We start from the raw sequence: 22,453 nt of genomic DNA, 5'->3' as shown, positions 1-22,453 counted from the left end.
AACACAAAGAAACTTAATTGCTTTAGCAACATTAGAAAAATAATCTATTGCTTGTATATATATATATATATATATTTCTTCTGAAATAAATTACTTTTTTTATTTCCAAATCTGGCATTTATAAATTGTGCATTGTTATTGGGAATATTAATTACACTAAAGACATAAAGAGGGCCAGTTTGATTTAGTGGTTAAGGCACTATGCTAGATACAGGAAGACAATGAGTTCTAGTCCTGCTTTAGATTCACTTTGGGCAGTCTCTCTTTCTCAGCCAACTCACTTCATAGGGTTGTTGTTGTGGGGAAAATAGGAAGAAGTTGAGTTGGATATGTTCATTGCCCTGAGTTATTTGTAAAAACAATAACGGTGAGATACAAATAAGTAAATAAATATAAATAAAATTTAAAAAGCCATATTTAGGATTTTAGTACAGTAATTCTATAGGTAAAGCATATTGTGAGCAGTAAAGTGAAAGTAAATTTAGCATAACATAGCTGCAAGATTATTTCAGTAAAATAAATTTAATGTTAATGTAGTAAATACAGAACCTGGAAATTGAAATAGGAATTTCCAGCTCTTTTATTGTGAGGTCATAAGAAAGCTGTATTTTTGAATAGTTGGAATGCTTTTTAACAGATCTGTCCCCCATGACATAATGAGATAATCTGACAACTGATTTAGCTGCTGTTAGAGGCATAAAGCAACTGTAACAGTTTATCAGATAAGCTTTCAGAAAGGGTTTTAGAGAATGAGTGGAGAATTTAAGGACTTTGAGATCTAATGTCCCTAGAGGAATTGAGAAGGACAATGTGAGCAGGTGTAGGAATCCTGAGGCCAGGTCTAAGTGAAACAACAAACAGTACTGTATTTATATATTCATTTTGGTTCTCAAATATTTTAATTCAATCTTGTTAGTGGTAGAGACTGTATTACAATATTTGGAACATACCTGTGCAAATGGTGTCACTATCAGGTCATCTCCATGTCTAATAAAAAATGAAAACAAAAAAGAGTATGTGTTTCAGAAGATTTTGAAAAATAACTGAATAACTAAGAATCATCACAATATCTGGTCATCTTGTTCTAAAACTTTGACTAATTTTAAGTTTAATGGCTGTAAAGATCATGTCCATGCACAAATTAATATTATAAAGATATACAACCAAATTTATGAATAGTGATTTTAAATTAGTATGAGAAATGATGTCCTTTATTACTGTATAGTTTTTTTTCTCCTCCAGATTTGGAGCTGTTCAGGATTCAACCATTTGCATTCTGACTTTTTTTTTTTAATAATTGATTCAAAAGAGTTTCTTCACTTAATCTTATATACATTTTTCCATAGCATATGACTGTTTTCTTAATATGTATTAGAAATGACAACTTTCAGTGTACAGAGTAGATGTGCCTTTCTATTTAAAAAAAATAAAAATATTCAGCATTTTATGCATTTAGTAGGTTTATGTATGCTTTAAAAAATAATAATAAAGTTGAAAGGGACCTTGGAGGTCATCTAGTCCAACCCCCTGCTCAGGCAGGAAACCCTATATCATTTCAGACAAATGGCTATCCAGTCTCTTCTTTAAAACTTCCAGTGTTGGAGCATTCACAGCCTCTGGAGGCAGGTTGTTCCACTGGTTAATTGTTCTAACTGTCAGGAAGTTTCTCCTTAGTTCTAGGTTGCTTCTCTCCTTGATTAGTTTCCATCTGTTGCTTCTTGTCCTGTCTTCAGGTGCTTTAGAGAATAGCTTGACTCCCTCTTCTTTGTGGCAGCCCCTGAGATATTGGAACACTGCCATCATGTCCCCCCTCATCCTTCTCTTCATTAAACTAGACCATAGGTCGGCAACCTGCGGCTCCGGAGCCACATGTGGCTCTTTGAGCCGTCCCCTGTGGCTCCCAGCCTCCTCTGCCATTTGCAGAGAGAGACAGAGACAGAGAGAGGCACTTGCCTTCCTCTTTGTCTCTCTCTCTCTGTCTCTCTCTGTCTCTCTCTGTTTGTGTGTTTGTGTGTAAAAAAGAGAGTGGACTTACGGTGTTCTCCACAGAGCTGAAAAGCTTATTGGACGGAGCTCCTCCCTTTGCTGCGTCTCTGCAGGAAGCAGGAAATAGGAAGGGCAGGAGAGAGCTAGCTAGCCCAGCTATGCTGACTCAGGAATTCTGGGAGTTGAAGTCCATGAGTCATAAAAGAGCCAAGGTTGCCTACCACTGAGCTTGTTGGAGAACAGCTTGAAGCCAGCTTGCCAGGTAAGCAGAAGATCGGGGAGAGGGAGAGAGAGGGGGGGGATAGAGAGAGGGAGAGAAAGAGAGAGAGACCCTTTTGACATCTAAAATGAAGATAATACTGCATATATCCTTTTTTACCTTTATTATATATATATATACACAAAAACACACACACACACCTATACCTATAATAAAGGTAAAAAAGGATATATGCAGTGTTCGCTTCATTTTAGATATCAAAAGGGTTTTGCGGCTCCCAGTGTTTTGTTTTTGGTGGGAAACGGGTCCAAGTGGCTCTTTGAGTGTTTTGGGTTGCCTACCCCTGAACTAGACAATTCCAGCAACTGTTCCTTATACGTTTTAGCCTCCAGTCCTCTAATCATCTTTGTTGCTCTTCTCTTTCTAGAGTCTTAACATCTTTTTTACATTGTGGTGACCAAAACTGGATGCAGTATTCCAAGTGTAGCGTTACCAAGGCATTGTAAAGTAGTATTAACACATCACGTGATCTTGATTCTTTCCCTCTGTTAATACAACCTAGCACTGTGTTGGCTTTTTTGGCAGCTGCGGCACGCTGCTGGCTCATATTTAAGTGATTGTCCACTAGGACTCCAAGATCCCTCTAACAGTTGCTACTATTGAGCAAGGTACCACCTATACTATAACTGTGCATTTGGTTTTTCTTGCCTAAATGTAGAACCTTACTTTTTTCACCATTGAATTTCATTTTGTTAGATAGCGCCCAATGTTCAAGTATGTCAAGATCCTCCTGTATCTTAAGCCTGTCTTCTGGAGTGTTGGCTATTCCTGCCAGCTTGGTGTCGTCTGCAAATTTGATGAATTCCCCATCTATCCCCTCATCCAAATCATTGCTGGGTTCTATGATGGAATGTAGTGAGGAGCTTGATTCCCAGGAGGAAGGGGTGATTTCTAGAGAAGGAAGAGGTAACTCAACTCAGCCCAGATATTATGTGTGAGAGAAAGTGGATGAAACAGCCCCTCTCTAATAGTTTACAGACTATATTGCAGACACAGATAGTAGAGTCCTCAGTTTGGCAAGATTTTGCCTATAGCTATGAAGCAATAAAGAATTCAGCTTGGAAGAACTGCCACATATCATTCTTGGTTTTGGGCATGACAGGCTGCAATTTCTGTGCATTTTAAAGTACCCCTTGGAAATTGTTTTTAAGCATGCACAGTATTTAAAATGTATGGATAAATTGTTTATCAAGTTAAATCAAGAAATTTTGGAATTGTTTACCCTTAATATTGAAATATTTTCTGTCTAAATGTCCTATTTAATAACAAGGTGAGTCCAGTGATTCATTTTAATATACGTTGCTCATTTGGAACGATGTTTCTTACTTTTTAAAAATCATTATTATTATAAAGTGATAGTGTAAACCCAGGTTCAAACTCCCCAAAGACACATAAGCCAGCTGGGTGACTTTAGGCAAGTTGTCCCTCTCAGTTCAAACCAATATCAGCCTATGTAAGAAGCCACTGAAAAATAAAACACCTAATTGAATCATACATTGATGACATTGCTCTAAGAATTACACTGAATGCAGGACAAAATGAGCAGACCCAGTAATCACATGGCACAAACTTTTGAAATAACAACAGCCTTGTTAAAAACCATTTTTATCACTGTAATAGTTTTCTATATTATTTGGCCATAAAAAAAATGCTGCTAATTTAAATGGTTCTCTAATCAGAAAGTATGTCCAAAGAAATGAAATAATATAAGCAGAAAATATCTTTTTCTTCTTGTAACACAAGGCAATAAAGACTAGGAAATTCCAGTTAGGTTTGTATACTAATTCTCAGTCGGAAAAAGGGCATAACACTATGAGAAAAGGCCAGCTTTGAATTTCCTGGCTTTTGTTGACATACCCTGCTTTTAATGTTATTTAAACACAGACAATTTGTCTGGATTTTCAATATGGAAAATTAGATAATAAGTATGCAAAAAATAAAAATATACAGGTGTTCTTCATGTAACTGTGATTATTCAAGTCCAATGTTACCACTGTTGTTCCAGAAGTTAGAGTGCAACAAAACATTGTACTATATTCTTAGTTTACAAGTTCTCCAGAATTCCAGCTACCCAGTCATTCCACTCCTTGTTCTCCCAAGCCCTGATGACCAGTAAAAGCTCATTCTGGGTTGTGGTTTTGGCAGGCAGAAGGGGAATGTTCCCTTGGATTCCACAGAATATACAAACATCTTTCTTTTCTTTTTCAAGTCGGCATATTCTGTTCTCTGTTCTTTTTGTTGTTACACTTCAACCCTAATGATATGGAGGTACTGAATTTATTATTAGAAAGGGGTTCTTGCTGTTTGCCTGATGATGATGATATTTATGGAGCTGATAGCAACAACTACTCACATGAAGATTACAAACATAATTTTCTAATATTATCAGCTTGCAAACCTGGTTTCACTTTTCTGAGAAAATTCTTCCTTTCAGAAGTTGCCCCAGGATTATTCTAGATCAACATTTTCCAATCCGTTGCCTTCAGATCTGTTGAAACTAGAATTCCAGTCTGCTCAGTAGAAATTTGTGGATATAAAAGATCTACTTACTGTTCACTTGGAACAGAAGAATTCCGTGACATGGTCTTTGGTGACAGGTCATAGTCACTATCTGATCGATAAAGAAATGACTCTCTACGCTGGCTATGCCCTGGAAATGTGGTGTGGAGCACAAGTCCTGAAGAAGAGCCGGCCTGAGGATCAAGTGGGCTACGACCAGGTGAAGGGCCATTTTCAACATCAAAGCTGTGAAGAAAAAATTCATAAATATTACTGACATTGTATATTTACTATCTTAATCGTGACTTAATTTTATATTTTCAAAGCTAAAAATGACAATATGATTAATTCCCACTTATCACAACTGGGGAACAGTAGGTAAAAACTTAATCAGAATAATGTTTCTGAAAGCTGACTGCCTTTATATTCTTGAAGGCATTTGTAACTTTGCTCCTGTTTAGTTTTTGTTTGCCAGCAGCTTGAATCTTCAGTGGTTCCCAGAATCCATTTTCCAAGCATACTTCTTAAGATCCTTCTATCCTAAGACACATCTATTTGTGAAGTTAGTCAGCTTTGAGTATTCCTTAAAACTATTGATTAAAGTTGTGGGGAAAAAGAAACGAGATATCAAACTGTATTATAGAGATCTACAGTACAAGAAAAACTATGGACTTGAAAATTTATTTCCTAAAACAGTTGTTAAAAAATAAAAGCATGTCTATTTTTTTGACATTCAGCTGTAAGAACCCTGTTTTCCGGTGACTTAAAGTTACTGAAGTATTGTAGGATATTTATGAACAGTCTCATAAAGTGCTACCAGCTCTTTGTCTATAAATATGGAACAAGACTATATGGCTAGAAATTTGAAAAGATCAGTATACGTATTTCTACTGAAAAAAGTGGTGCAAATAGAAAAAAAACCTCATACGAATTATTGAAACTTTGCAATAATTTTTAAACCAGAAAAGATTTCTTTAACGTTTTACAAAGATTGATAAAGCCATACATGTAGAAAGATAAGCCAGAGGAACAGGGAGATGTCTGAAAAGACAAAGAATCATGAAATCAGGTAGCTAATATAAAATGGATAACAAAAGAGAAAGAGAATAGAAGGAAATTTATATTTGCTTCACTGACAACAGCCAAAACCTTTCATCGTGTAAGTCATGGCAGAATATAATCCATGTTAAGACTAATAAGTATACCAGAAAATCTGATTTATTTTCCTCAGAAATCTTATAATGAAGACGAAGTTAGTGAAAGAACTGAATCTGTAAAAACTACAAAAAGTATTGTAGTTAAGGAACTGTATTCTTTTCAGTTTTTCTCCATCTTATTGTAATGGTTTGGGAAACAGGAGGAAGAGCTGCAAATTGGACAAAAATCAACTGAGCATGCCAAAGGAAAGGGGGGGGGGGATGGAAAAAGTCTCAGAAGGAACCATCTCTAGTTTCTTGGACTAAAAGTGGGAAGGAGGGAAGAGATTTACATTCTTTTAACCTTACAGCACAGATAGACTTAGTGCTCTAGGTGGGCTTCTTGTCTGGACTGCCTTGCAAGCCTGACATCAATCTTGCAAGTCTGAAAAATTATCAGTTGAATCAATAATTAAGTAATTCAGGTTTTATATTTCATAGATTTATCACCAAGAATAACCTCTGGCAGCATTTATAATTGCAACAGCAAACATATGGCTCAGCAGCTTTCTTTCTTTCATTATTAAGTTTAGCAATTTTAAAATAAATATTTCTGCAAATACATTGCCCAACTGAATGAGTGTTTAGTATCTTCTCTTACAAACTGTATATAAGAAGATAGATTAGGGAATTTTGAAAAAAAAATCTAGAATCCTCTTTCCAACGTATTTTTTTAATAGGAAGGATTTTATTTATGAAGTAGTTGCATCAGTTCTCACCTAGAAAATGAAATACTCCCTGCAGCTGTAGGTTTAGAATATAGCCATAAGAACATTACTTCAGTATGTGCCTCTCCTACTCATATCCTTCCTATTGAGTCAAGTATAATGCAAATCAGTAGGACCTTATAGATCTTTGAAGGAGTTCCTACTTGGTTGATTCAAGTGTAGCATTTCTTTGAAACTATTCCACAAAGCAAAGAGGTGCCCTGCTTCTATGTAATGGAGTTGAATAGCTGCTTCACTTTACTCAGTAATACTGCTTCTGTGTAGGCAAAAAAGCTCAGTCAGCACGTTGTATCTGTTAATCAATGTAAGTCAGCCTCAACTCAATTAGCAATACACATCCACAAGTGCCTGGTCTGGAGGCCATCATCCATAATCTTCACATTCCTATGTAATAGTTTTTCCATTTGTCACAGATTCTTATTATAGTATATTTGCTTCATGTGTATTCATGAAAATACCAAGAGCTGCTAGGACATTTAAAATGAAGGATGAATTAGATCAATTATTGAAGGAAATTCATTTTAGCAGTCAACGGAGTAATGGTGCGTTGTTCTTTCTCTCCCACCTATTTTTCCCATTCGAGATTGTTCTCTCGCAGTTCTCCAGCTGGATCGCATACTTATCTTTGGAATTCCATCAAACAACTTTTGCATAGTTATCCTCCTCTCTAATTTCTCATCTTTAATTCCAATCCTCCTGAGTTAAATTTTCTACAGAAAAGTCGATCATAGATGTATTAAATATAATTTGTACAAGGATAATTTAGTCCTTTAGAAATAAATGTATGCTTGTGAAAAACCCTCAACCTGCAAGACAAATAAAATAGATCTCTGGGTTATAGAGTTGGGTAGGGTTGCTAAGAAGACTATAAATGGTAAGAAGAACCAATCAATCAAGTCTCATCCAAATAAAGTCCGACTGCTCCCTTGGCACAATGAACAAACCAAAAAATTGGATACTTTGAACATGTAGTGTGACCAGACAATGGATTTTTAAAAAAACCCTATGCTTAGGAAGTCTGATGCAAGTAGAAGAAAATGGACAAAATGGATGGACTGGATCAAAGAGGTTAATAGAATACCCTTGAAAATTTGGAAGAAAAAAGATGATTAGCAGTTTTTTCTGGGCAACCCCAAAAGTTGACTTGATGACATCTAGCTTGAAAATTAATTATATTAGTCTGCCCTATGTCATTATAAATATGTAAAAAGTTAGCAGGCATCTGATCACATGTGTTTGGGTCAAGCCCATCATTCTGTCCTAACACTACTTGGTTTATGCTGTACAGTCTGTAAACCATACAGTATAATTCCTTAGATCTCTATCATATAGATAGATGTTTTATAAATCACCTATGGCATTTTCAGATCCTGAAATGAAAATTTAAGACATTATATGCACAAAATATATAATGTTTGCCAAACTGTAATCTTTTTAGTGTCCATGATTTAGTCAATATTGTGCAAATCTGCAGTTTTTGACATTAAACATATTCATCATAATGAAGCCAGATTTCATGTATAGCTATTATTGACTCTACATTGATGGAAAAGCATTTGATGTCCATAAACTGAGAAAAAGAAACGTTTTTAATATCTCTAAAAATTCAGAACAAGAAGGAAATAGCTACTAAATCATGTTTAAAAAGTTTGCCATTCTGATAACTTATGGGAATTGAAGCAGCAAAACATCTGGAGGGTACCCATATAGGAAGGCTGACATACACTAACAATGTTATTAACTCAGCTCAGCACTCACTTAGAACAGAGATACAATACAGAAGCTGTCACATTCCAGATGGTGCCGAGTTATGGTTCCCAGCATCTGTGCAGCTGGGGATGTTTGGAGTTACAGTTCATCTTGAGGACCGTTGATTACTTGGAACTCTTTGCAATGAGTTTGTTGTGCGTGCGACATTTGTCACTGATTATTCAACATGGTGATGAGTAGCTAAATTTTGGTAATCCGAACAACTCAAGAATTCAGTAGATTTATCAGCGGGGGGGGGAAAAACAGCTACTATACTTCATGCATTCATAACACACTATCTAAAACAGCTGTTCTGAAGTAATAAATCCTTACCCTCAAGAGATAGGATTTCTCTTTTTTTTCTTGTTAAAATCAAGATAATCCACAATGATTTCACATGTACCATAAAGTCAACTCACAAAGGTCATGAATTATATAATTTGTGTCAAACACACAGATGTCATTTGTCTCCCTTCCTCCCTATATCCAGGACTATAATTTATTCATATCAAAATCAGATTCAAACTAGAAATTTAAATAATAATGACTCTGAACTGAACTTGTTAATGACTTGACTTCTTAATAACATCTCTCTTTTTACTGCTTATATAATAAGGTATGAGAAGGTGTGTTTGTTTGCTTATTTATTTATTCTGTTGTCAATGATGCTTCTTTGCATAGCTGGTTTTGCCTGTTTCAAACTCAGTTGTTCTTTGCTGGCCATTACTCTTCATTCAACACCACATTAAGTTACAAAATTTCAACTATATGATAATGCTTCGGGATGATTAATTCTAACCATTATTCATGTTTAATTACTGTAATTATAATGTTTTAAGAACCTCTTGTATTTCACGTCAATCTTCACAAAATTCATTCCTAACTTGAGAAATCAACAAGCATATGAATCTACTTTGTTTAAAGAATGAGTGGATGAGATCTGAAATCTAATATGAGCTCAACAGAGAATGTTTTCACAGCTGCAGAACTTTGAACCTAGCTTCCACTTCATCTCCCAAAAAATATTAGAGAATGAAGTTTTTCCAAAACTATCTCTCTAACATTACTTGAGATATAGGATAGAAACTGGGTTTCACTGTAATCTTTATGGCAGTAGAAAGTGTGAAAATGATTCCTTTATCTATTTTTCCCCCAGAATTTCAATAATCCTTTTCAGTTCAGTAAGTGGGTTTATATCCATTATTTTCTAATAAAGCTTATGATACATCCAGCTTCAGCTTTTTCAACAAGTGGAGGTATGCTTACTTAAGGCTGAAGTTTCTATATTACACAAATATATATAAACACACACACAAACATAGAGAGCGAGAGAGATTCATATGCTATATCAACCCACTTAGCATTTCTGTTATACTGCTCTCATTGCAGCCAATTCTGAAGTAATATTATTTGTAGAAGGTATGGGAAAAGTTATCTTTATATATGGCCACATAGTATGAGCACAAAACTCCTTATGATTTTTGTTATGATTCTTAATAGCTGATTTTGAAAGAACTTCAGGGTAATCAAAAAGTCTTTGAAGCTTCCACAAATATTTATTTTGGAACAGATTAAGTTGTATGACAAATAATTTAATTAATGCAAAATAAATTGTTTTCCTTTTTGTTTTCACTATAAACATACAACCATACTGTACATCTTTTTAAATGCACCAATTAATCCTAATGCATTTGTTTGGAATTATTTTCCTTTTCAAGTCTCAGAAAGAATGTATTGAAATCACTAATAAAAAATTGAATAATGTATTCTTATGGCCAGCCTCTCTTTTATAATTGTTCATATATAAACTGTAGCATCTCTCCTTCTATTGAGCTGGGATTTTTGGAGCACATAATGCCCCAAAGGCCAGATAATAATGATAATGATAATGATAATAATAATAATAATAGGTAAGGACTTGATAGGTAGACAAAAATGCCAAATCCAGTCTGAACATTTGGCTGACTGTGCGATGATCAATAATAATAATAATAATAATAATAATAATAATAATAATAATAATGAAAAAAGAATATATAGAATATGGTGTTACAGTTCTTTCTTCATGTGAAACAGCAAGTAATAATTGGTAAAGCTTTCATTATAGTCATTCCAAATGGAACGAACTCAGCCATGTTTTCTAAGCAATAATTACTAAACCAACAAGGTAAAAATTTCCATCTCTTAAGTCAGCCATCTAGTTCTTCTGATGCCTGGATAGATATTTATGATCATTTTTCTAATAAAATTACTACTTTCCCTCCATTGTGAAAAAAATAAAGTTATTTTATAAACCTGGTATTATACATGTTCATTTTCAGAGCAGGAGTATCTGGAAAAATAAGTAAAAGTCTCATCCTGATAGGTACAAAATAAAAGAAGTGATGAATCTGGATTCATACTATTTCTTTGTTTAAAAGGAGATTGGTGTCCTACTTAACTCATACTTCATACCCAAACAGCAGGTAAGTGCCAAGGTTAGGCATTTCTTGGTTTGTAAAACTATCATGATTGCAACTCACATCACCATCACCACACCTCACTTCTAATGTGCTATACATAGGGCGGCCCTTGAAAACAACTTGGAAACTGCAATTGTTCCAAATTGGATTTAGTTATTTTTTGGTTGCTGCATTAGCTGCTAATGATTTCCAGATCCAGTTCAAAATGAAGGATATCACCTATGAAGTCTTACTTGTCTTGGCACAATGAGATTTAAATAATCTCCTTTCCTTCCCAAATTTAGCCCAATGTCCATGTATGCATCCCCTGAGGAGCTACTTAAAATTCTCACTCTTAAGGAGGAAAGAAAAGCAGGGACATAGGAGACATGTCCTAGGTCTCTATGTCCCATGTATAACATGGACCTTCCATTCTGGATAGAAGGCCCATATTATAGACCCCACTCTGGTCATCTTTAAGATTTTAACTGAAAAACTACATTCTTTCAATGAGTTTTGATACGGGCCAGCATCTTAATAATAATAATAAAGTTGGAAGGGACCTTGGAGATCATCTAGTCCAGCCCCCTGCTCAGGCAGGAAACCCTATACCATTTCAGACAAATGGCTGTCCAGTCTCTTCTTAAAACTTCCAGTGTTGGAGGATTCACCACTTCTGGAGGCAGGTTGTTCCACTGATTAATTGTTCTAACTGTAAGGAAGTTTCTCCTTAGTTCTAGGTTGCTTCCCTCCTTGATTAGTTTCCATCTGTTGTGTCTTGTCCTGCCTTCAGGCGCCTTGGAAAATAGCTTGACTCCCTCTTCTTTGTGGCAGCCCCTGAGATATTGGAACACTGCTATCATGTCCCCCCTCGTCCTTCTCTTCATTAAACTAGACATACCCAATTCCAGCAGCCTTTCCTTATATATTTTAGCCTCCAGTCCCCTAATCATCTTTGTTGCTCTTCTCTGTACTCTTTCTAGAGTCTCAATTTCTTTTTTACATTGTGGTGACCAAAACTGGATGCAGTATTCCAAATGTGGCCTTACTAAGGCATTGTAAAGTGGTATTAATACTTCACGTGATCTTGATTCTATCCCTTTGTTAATGCAGCCCAGCATTGTGTTGGCTTTTTTTGGCAGCTGCAACACATTGCTGTCTCATATTTAAGTGATTGTCCACTAGGATTCCGAGGTCCCTCTCACAGTTACTACTATTGATATGGATGACATGTAGGTGAACTATTGTTTATTTTACTTTTTAATTTAATTTTATTTGTTTGTAAACTTCTCTGAGCCCTTGGAAGTGGCCATCTATGAATGAATAAACAACTACAAAATATGGATTCAGGTCCTTACTTAAAAGCAGGTCCTTGAGAGGGAAAGAAATCTGTAGACTAATTGATTCGGAGTTAGTGCTATATTGAAGTGAGGGAAACCAAGTTACTGCTTTTCTCTGGGTGAATTTATTTTGGAATACGTTCTCAACAGCAATTGCCCAGTTTTATATTCTTGCCAAGTTAAGACCTAATTATTAGTATAGATCTACTATGTCTGGGCTGCAGAAATCTGGACACCTACAAACAAGCAGCAAAGAAGTAGAAAAAAAATTAATTTTGGAGTTTGGTATCCAGACATTCATTCATTCATTCATTCATCCATTTCAATTATACTTACTTCACTCAATTAGATTTTCAGAGGTTTACAGTAACTAAAAGCAAACAAAAGAAAAGTTGAAACATGATAGGTCTTTCTAGCTATTTGAGTTTTATTGACCATAACAACATTCCATTTTGTTTGTTGCTTATTTTGGGAGTTATTATTGTTCATTTGTATGTGTTTTATTGACTGTATTATTTAAGAATGTGTTATAAATATTGCTAGTAATAGGGCTTTTATAAGTGAATCAATATTCCTTCACGGTGCATTGTGTAGAAGAACTTTATTAAATGATGTGGCAGGGAAATCCACAACTGTGAACTTTAAAATACATTTTTTTAAAAAAAGGGAGATATAGCTATATAATGTTCTCACACAGACTATCTACAATAAATGACTGAGAGTTTAAGAGAAAGGATAATAGCAGTTTTATGACTGAGCAAATATGAGCAAATGAAGTTGCACAGAAAAGTGTTTATCTTAATCATTTTATTTTGATCACTGTGCCAGCAAAACAAAAAAGACACAACAGATTAGAGTAAATAATTGTTTTAAAACCATATAACAATATAAGCAAAATTGTAGGCTGACATTTAAGAATTTAGGGCACAAAAATTAATATATAAAATATCATACAATTTACATAAGACAACTATATTGTTTAGAATAACAGAATAGTAAAGTTATCAGTTTAAAATATATACAACCATCATAGTATTGAATGTTATGGACAAATTATTATTATATTTAGAGAAAATGTAGTGATGCAGTGTATCATTATTTATCTGTATTGTTAAAATAACTTTGACAGCTAATGAAATTAATGGAAAATAAGTTTCAGCTGAGAATAAGGACATAGATTATTGATAAAAAGTAGAAACTAAATGGAATGCTACATTTGAAATGTTTCCAAACAAAAACTATTTAGGAGATATTTAAAGAGAAATTACAACAGCTGCTCAAACTATGGAATATTTGGCTGTAATAATCAAAGTGGAATCAGATAAATCAACGGTTCTCAACCTTTTCTTCATCATGGACCCCCTTTAAATATCTTTTGTGGCCACAGATCCCCAAGACAACTCAAGATTTGAATCATATCACGACAACATCGCGGACCCCAAGGGGTCTGCGGACCACAGGTGGAGAACCACTGAGATAGACTAATAGTAGCAATTTAAGTTAGAAAGAATCTGTGCAACCAGGGTGTTTGGTGATGAGTGGAAATAGTAATTTACGGCGTGCATCAGCATAGAGTGAGCAATAACTGCTGTTCAGTGGACACTGAATCTAGCCAAGGACAAAGTCCTTCAAATTTAGAGGTCATTTACAACTGAGTTATCTGGCTGGGTGAATCAACAACTGAAATTTTGTTTATAGGAGACTAAGGCACAGAGATGAATACATTCGTTGGTTGAGCCTCTCTGCCAGAGGCCAGGACAAAAAGGTCCTTGGTGAGGATCTGGCAGATGTTGAAGAAGAGTTTTGGATTTCATTTAAGTGGGAAACTAGGTTCATTCTCAGATATGGAGAGAGTAGGTACCTCATCTGCCTTCTGAGTCAGAGAAGAGAATCTGATAGCAGTCAGCCTTGAGTCCAGCTGATCAATCCTCTTTCTAAGTTGCCAGGAGTCAGTGTTGAAATTTTGTGAGCTGGCTTTTTTTTACCAACTCCACTTGATGGAAGCTGATTCTCATGCTTTAATAATGGAAAGAGGCATCTTTTAAAATGTAATAGGGATTATTTCAAATTTGTTCAGAAAGTCCTTAATTCTGATTACTATGGAAGGATATAGGGTGGCTTTAATGCAGTGGTTCTCAGCCTGTGGGTTGGGACCTCATTTGGGGTCGAACAACCATTTCACGGGGGTCGCCAAACCACGCTGTCTGCCATTTTTTCCCTTTTCCCTAGCTGTCCTACTCCCTCTTATTGGTGGCCACACCCATTTGGGGGTCACCACAACATGGGTAACTGTATTATGGGGTCACGGCATTAGAAAGGTTGAGAACCATTGCTTTAATGTAAGGCACTAATCTGATATATTGGACTGAAGAGGGAAGCCAGTACAAATCTAGTAAGTCACATTGGAGCACTGAACAGTGAAGAATCTGTGAGACGGAGTGCATTACAGCCCTCTGCCTGACATTTGCCAAAATTAATTTGGTTATTAGCAATCAAAAGCATAAGCCTATGTGGTTGATGTTTGAGCTGGTAAAAGTGGAAACTTAATGTCAAGGGATTGATCTATAGCAGCATTGGTTCTCTGCCCCCTCTCCCACTCTCCCATAGCTGAGTCTTAGTGCTGTCAGTCTGTCTTGGTCTTCATGTGACCAGCTTCTCTGGTCCAAGAGTTACTGGTCGAGGAGACATTTTAGCTCATCAATCTTGTTACTAGCTGTCAGCAGCTAGTCACAGATTGAGATTATCATCTGAGCTGTTAACAGACAGATTTTAGCTAGCCGTTCCACATAGGTTTCGACGGAGGGGGGGAAAGGGGGTTTCAGATCTTTTTTCTTCTGTGGTCTCAAATTGCTCCCTTTCCTGGAGGAGCATAAGTTCCTTGCTTTCCCAATATAACAAAGTGCTGGATGGCAAGACAAGAATTTGACTCACCTACACAGGTATTGATGGGTAGAAAGTTCTCAATTGTAAATTGATTACAGACAATGTTCTTTCTTAATCCAGAGTGTCTTTGTCATTTGGAGGAGGGGGTAGGTGTATCTTCCTTTTTATCTCTACTATTGCCTTTTTGGGGAAATCTGTTGTTAAACCTGTTATATATCTGATATCCATTGGCAGGGAAGTTTGGATTTGAACAGTAATTAAGGAAGTCTTATCTTTTGCAGAAGGTTAAGAAACAGGAGACAAATAGAAAAATCTAAAGCCTGGAAACCAGGAGCCTGTGAGTTCTAGTCCAGTGTTACGCATGGAAGCTGGCTGAGTGACCTTGGGCCAGTCACTCTCTTTCAGCCCAGCCCACCTCACAGGGATTGTTGTTGTAGAGCAGACATGTCAAACACAAGGCTCGGGGATTTCATGTGGTCCGCGAAGCCATCTTGGAAACAGTGACGGAACGGCCCCCGCTGCCTTGGCCCTGGCCCAGGCCAGCCAGGAGCCAATGTACAATTTTGTGGTGGCCATCTTGGCACTTGCCCCAGTGGACCATGCCTTGGCACTTGCCCCGATCCAACCCCCTTCTGCCAGAGACCCTCAGATCTGTCCCACTCCTGCCCAGGCCCCCACAGGCACCCTTGACGCGAATGATGTAGAACTGGCCATGCCCACTCAGTAGGCCACACCCACTCCATCCACACCCAGCCAGTAGGCTGCACCCACTCTGGCCAAACCCACCTGGCCCCCCAAGGGCAACCGCAATGCTGATGCGGCCCTCAGTGAAATTGAGTTTGACACCCCTGTTGTAGAGAAACAGGAGGAGGAATGAGTATTATGAATATTTGCTGCTTTGAGTATAAAGGCAAAATAAAAATCAAATAAATGAAAATAAAGGAATTGCTGCAGCTTTTAAAAATGTATGCTGCACTTTGCTGCCTTGCCTCCTCCCTTCTATCTGTTCATTATAAGAACACAGGTAAAGAAATCAAGCTGATGTCTATATTTATTTCTATATCACTTTGAATTTATTAGTCACTCCAAAGAATGGTATACAAAACTAGAAAAACCATAAAAAAATTATTTAACCAAGCAGACAGCCCAGACTGAAATAATTCAAACAAGATGTACAATATAGGTAGTCCTCGACCTAACAACAGTTCATTTAGTGACCACTCAAAGTTACAACAGCATTGAAAAAATGATTTATGACCATTTTTCATACTTATGACCATTACAGCATCCATGGTCACTTGATTTAATTCGGATGCTTGAAAACTAACTCACATTTATGATGGTTCGAATGTCCTGGAGTCATGCGATCCCCTTTTGTGACCTTTTGACAAGCAAAGTCAATGGGGAAACGAGATTCACTTAACACGTTAATTTAGGACCTGCAGTGATTCACTTAACAGATGGGGTGAGAAAACTCATAAAATGAGGCAAAAGTTACTTAACAGGTTTCTCAATGAACAACATAAATTTTGGGCTCAGTTATGGTCATCCGTTGAGGACTACCTGTAATACATCAACCCTAGGCCTGGGGTTAAAAACAGTCATGTATTTTGAAATCTTAACTGAAAAAGCCAGCTGAAGAGTAACAAGTAGAAAGCCATTTTAAGATCAGCAGGCAAACTAAGGCTATATTGACAAGAATGAACAAACCTGATACCAAGAAACTACTGAAGTAACCTAGTGCCATCTACTGAAACTACACTTTTCAGCCATAGCCGGCCTTTCAAGCATTCAGACTGTTTGCCTTGAAATTATGCAGTTTTATTATATTCCTACCGTAACCTTAATTGTTGATCTATCAAATTTACAGTTTCCTTAAATGATCCACTCTAGAAAATGTCATTTTCAATCATCCTTGTCTTAGAAATGTCTTTATTGTATTATTTGCATTTTATAAATGTTGATTAGATCATATGTTATTCAAATAGTATACAAATAGTTATTCAGTTATGAAATCATTACATGTTTCCAGTTTCAGGTATGTACTGGTAATCTTATCTTTAACCAGCTGTTAAAAATACAATTGCATTGTGTGTATGTTTAATTCTGGATAGTTTCTATTCTCATTAAATATTTATCTTAGAATTATAAAGTTGAAATGGACTTAGAGGTCATCTAATCTAGCTTTTAATATGTAACTTTCCCCTTATAATCAAGTCTGGAAACTTTCAGTCTGGAAACTTTTTGAAAGTGTTTTAGCTTGGCAATTGAATCTACATCATTCCAGCAAATTAAAGTAAGGCATACTTTAAAAATATAAAAACTTGTCAGTCAATCTAAAAGGACAATTGAAGTATCAGGTGAGCCGTATGGCTGAATATTTTTTAAATGCTTTGTTCCTTTTGGCCTGCTCCCAATCACTATTGATTTTTTTTTAAAAAATGCTCTTTTTGCTGCGATGAGATTGCAGTGTATCAATGATACTCCATAATTATGGATACGGTTTTTATTTTATGGCTGTAACATAGGCCGATGTAAAATGAGTAGCAGAAAAACAATATAAACACCTTTTTCTCTGTTCCTTCCTCTGACTCCAAAACAGGTGCAATGTTACCGTCTCCTTCCATAATTCCTCATTGTGCTCTCTATGCATAATTGCATATGGAATGGTAGACAAAGGAGCAGTCTTAATTCTGACATGAGAAAAACAGCTCACTAATCCAACAACAGGAAATCACAATGACCTAAAAATTCAAGATATCCCCATTATTTCTGCAGATGAGGCCCCATAATCCTCAGTCAGCCTGTAGTTTGCTAATACCTGGTCTACTTCTAATTAATGTAGGTCAAGTGTCCTCCTGCTCACTTCTTTTGGGCTACACGGAAAGAGCTGCACAGGAGAGAAAATAAGGAATGATATACAATAAACAATAAAAACAACTGGAATCTGCTTCAGGGGCATTTTACGTTGGATTCAGCAGGACTGGGAGGTACAAATTTTGATTTCTGGCAATGTTCAGAGAGCAAGAAAAAAATATAGGATAATAGATTAATATTCCATAATGTATTGAAAAATGTCAACCACTGCTCCACTTTTCAAAAAGTAATAGTGATATTCAAGGAAATGCTATAAGACTAAAGACATCTCAAATAAAATCCTTTTATTTTTTGCCTTACATTAGTATACTAGGGATTATTTGCCTTGAACAATAAATAGGATTTTGGTGGAGGGGGCAGGGAAGTGTTTCGGAGGTAATTTGAAATGGAAAGGAAAGAATTAAATTCTTTCCCATTAGATTTGAACCAAAGCTGTGCTTCTATCTAGGCCAGAGGTAGGCATCCTTGGCTCTTTTATGACTCGTGGACTTCAACTCCCAGAATTCCTGAGCCAGCATAGCTCAGGAATTCTGGGAGTTGAAGTCCACGAGTCATAAAAGAGCCAAGGTTGCCTACCCCTGATCTAGGCTTTTATTTTCAGAACTGAAGATCTAATCCTACTTCTGCCAGTAGTAACATCTATACGATGAGACTGTTTAGAAATTAGAACTCACATTTAACAAAACTGCTTGCACAAGAAACCAAAGCTAAAAATTATCACTGCAGAATAACATCGATCAGCTGGTGCTTATGTTCATTACTGCTAAAGTAAAATTAATAAAGCCAGCATGCTAGTTATTTCTTCCATTATTTGGTTGTTAATCAAAGCAAAGGCAGTAGGTGGCTCTGTAGCATTGCTTGTTTGTATAATAACTAACATGCAGAAGGAAGGAAGGAAGGAAGGAAGGAAGGAAGGAAGGAAGGAAGGAAGGAAGGAAGGAAGGAAGGAAGGAAGGAAGGAGTTTAAAAAATATGTTTTAGAAAATAAAAAATGCAGGCCAAGATAAATACGCATTAAAGAAGTCTCATATGTTCTTTCTTTCAAAGTGCTTGGGTTTAAAAACATAACAGCACCACATTTTCTAGATACTATATACTGTAACACATGTTATATTTTTGCAACTTTAACTGCAGGTGATAAGAAAAAAATATCATAGCTATTTTTGAGAAAACATATCTCAGTATAAAAAAAATAAAGAAGCAGGTCCTCATTACAGGGAAATATTTGAGGCTGTGAATGGCCATGAAGCTTTTCTAGAAAAAAAAAAAACCATACCTCTTAAGTGAAAACAATGATCAATAGGGCAGTTTACAAATTCTCCAGTTTCTTAATAGCAATATAGTTCTCTCCAGTTTCATACTATTGTACTTCTGATTCCAAATCTGGGATAACGTGACACTGGATAATCTCTCTCTCTCTTTTTTAAAAGAAATGCAACTGATGTGCTTTTTCTGTTACTCCCTATCCTATGGAAAACTTACATTCCAAAATTGAGATGATCATTTTGGCCATTTGAAAGTGAAGACCTGACCAAAGGGCACTGGAATAAAGCAAAATGTTTTATGGGGGGAAATGCTGAAGAAAAGAACTGAAGGAGTATTTAAGTGGCAGAAAAACATAAACACTATATACCTTGCCATCCGAAGATTAAATAATATTCCAGCTTAATGACCTGATTTCAGATCATGTGATTCCATGCCAAAAGATGCATAGGGTATATTTACAAAATCAAAAAACCCATAAAATGAATATTTATGAACCAGTATTAGCAACTGATATTGACATCTTTATTCCAAACCAGAAAAGTCTGAATAACAACAAAGGCTCTATTCGATTCATAACTTAGCTATATAATAAGACCGGCTAATAGAGAAATGAATAACGGAAACTGTTAACCATCCACATTAATGCTGGCTTACTTACAACAACTTTCAGCTACTCAGCAGAAGAAAGAAAAAAAAAACATTTCCAGAATTAACACACAGCACAAGAATTAATCATCTAACTGCCAGATACACGCTATAAAGCCCCTAACAATCAACAGAAATTGATAATCAATTTGCATCAAACTCAATCATTTAAACCATTCGATTTCAGCTGATTTTTTTAAAGTGATTTTTACTGATAGAAACAAAAGGAATAAAAGGACTAATGTGAATTTGCAAACTTGGTCTTCCACTGAATTAAAATGCTACCTCTTCATTGATTGCTTAATTCATAAACAGAGAAGTTATTTTTTCATTATTTTAAGTCTGAAGTTGAGAAGATAAAGAAATTACCTTTCCTCATCTGAACTTTGAAAATCTGAATTTATTCCAGGTCAGAAAGGGAATGTAGTAATGCAGAAAGAAAGTAACTTCCTTATCTTTTTAAAAGCTTCACATGATTTAAAATCTTTTTAGAAAAACAAATTTCATGCAGATAATAACTTCAGTGAGTAGGTGAAACCTCAATAATAACAGCTGGAAATGTAACATAAATTTGATTGATCAGAAAAATGGTGAAATTAAAAACTTTAATGACTGAATCTCACGAGAAAGCATACCCCAGCTTGGGAATTCTGATAAATCTTGCAATTCTGATAGAAGTTGAAACAATATTAAATATAAAGATTTTCACGCGAAGTTATCCATTTACACTGTCCACTTTGTAAAAATAATTAATGTCTTTAAACTATTCCTTATATTAATGAGTAAAATAAATCTATAGCAGTGTTTATGGGGAATTCACGAAAACTTTGAAATGAAAAGTGAAGACAAAGTGGAAATTTAAAGTGCTTTTTGTATGGATTTCCATCTCCATCCAGTGAAAAAACTGAGACCTATTGGTTTTTTTTTATGCTCTACAATTCAGAGTCGTATTTTGTATTTATCTGGGCAAACAGGATCTTTGAGAGAATAAAATGATTTTCCCAGATCCTTCACCATAATCCAAACTAAAATCAACTTATGAGTAGTATAGTCCATAAGCAGTTAAGAAGTTTAAGACATTACAGAATGGTAGTCAGATGGTCTGAGATTAAAAAAATATAAGGCTCAAGCAGTGCACAGGAATAATGGATATGAAAGCACAGAGTTGAGACTGAACTGGCTTTTCCCAAAAAGGATGCAGTCTCTGGTGATTGCTCTGGTATAAGCTGACACAGATGTGAACTAGTATTTCTTTTGTTTCTCAAGAAACTAAACAGAGCATCTCGACTCAGACTTTTTTCAAACCAAGTTAAGCCTGCTAAGCTAAACCACAGGTGCTTAGGCTGGGTGGTCATTTTGAATTGAGACCTTCAGCATATGTTACTTCCTCTACCTGCTCCAGATGGTTCAGAGTCAGCCTAAAACGGCTGATTGTTCCCCAAAACCTGACATTCTCCCAGTAGTTTCCCCTCCCTAAGTCTTTGAACTTAGGGAGGAGACCATGACAGCATGAGAATGGCAAGTTTATAATAAAATACTAACTTGGCAGCAATCATAGCATTAAAGAGATCTAAAAAATAAATCAGGGAAATCTTTTTTTATTTCATTACAGCCCTTAGATGAGCACTGTTTCTGCATTTCTGCACATTGCAAGATGGAAATACTGGGTAAATTCTGTTTTGGAGGAAAATAAAATTGTTTTATTTTCATTGAAGTAAGCATTACTCTTTCCAAGGAATCTAAGTTCCTTCCAGATTCAAAATGAAGACTACAAGCTAATTCTTGCAGACAGACTCAGAAATGATTTGTGCCATTGATTTACTACCTATTTTACAAACAGCAACCCTCCAAGTTAACCATTGTACATGGATACTCCTGTTTTACATAAAAATGACTGGAAATGTAAGGTAGTGTCTTTGAATATGTTTCTATGTTATATATATATATGTGTAATGATCTTCATATACAGTATGTACCAGTTCTGAAGGATCTTTCCGAAACAATTTTAGCATTTAAGGCTGGGTGCTGTCCAAAGTACCAATCATCAATAAGATAGTAAAAGGATTATCTGTCTACAACTGAACTTCAGGGAATCTCTGGTAAGGAGCAAGAAAGACCACTCATGACAAATCCTTTGTGAAACTATATGATACTAAGTATTAAGTATCATTATATATAATGATGAAATTCCTTCACTGGAATTAGAAATAGGTCCATAAGTTTCACAGCGATTGAAAGATAATAGAAAACAGAATTATGAGCAGCAGCACTCATCATCACAACAAAATAATCTCAGAATCAGCACCAAGAGAAAATCAAAAGAAATTCTCATGCACCCTGAGAATAAGATTGTAAAACAAACTCCTCCTTTTTCAAAGAGAAAGAGAGTTTGCAAAATTGCAAGGCACATATTATTTCTTCTCTGCAGAATGATCCTTTTATGGCTGACTAGCAAATTTATATTTTCAGGTTTTCAAATTAATTGTACGTGGACTTTCATTTGCCGAACTATCCATGTGTGAACAGATTCTTTCAAAGCAAATCCATGTTACATATATATATA

At 35.8% G+C, this 22,453-nt stretch overlaps 1 protein-coding gene across 3 annotated transcripts in view; it reads right to left on the bottom strand.

The window, feature by feature from the left end:
• Positions 1-22,453, bottom strand: part of PDE4B (phosphodiesterase 4B) — a 208,318-nt gene that overhangs the window by 62,069 nt on the left and 123,796 nt on the right. For all 3 annotated transcript variants that reach the window (XM_039362294.1, XM_039362296.1, XM_039362298.1), the window contains 2 exons: positions 4,817-5,011; positions 951-987 (listed from right to left, as the gene is read on the bottom strand). In XM_039362294.1, coding sequence (XP_039218228.1) covers positions 951-987; positions 4,817-5,011 — 232 coding nt within the window. The remainder of the gene's footprint in view (positions 1-950; positions 988-4,816; positions 5,012-22,453) is intronic.

This window comes from Crotalus tigris, unplaced genomic scaffold (assembly GCF_016545835.1).
Source record: "Crotalus tigris isolate CLP2741 ecotype Arizona unplaced genomic scaffold, ASM1654583v1 scf7180000019417.274577, whole genome shotgun sequence".
Taxonomy (NCBI): Eukaryota; Metazoa; Chordata; class Lepidosauria; order Squamata; family Viperidae; genus Crotalus; species Crotalus tigris.
The sequence above is the reverse complement of the archived record's forward strand: the minus strand, read 5'-3'. Positions and strand labels throughout refer to the sequence as shown.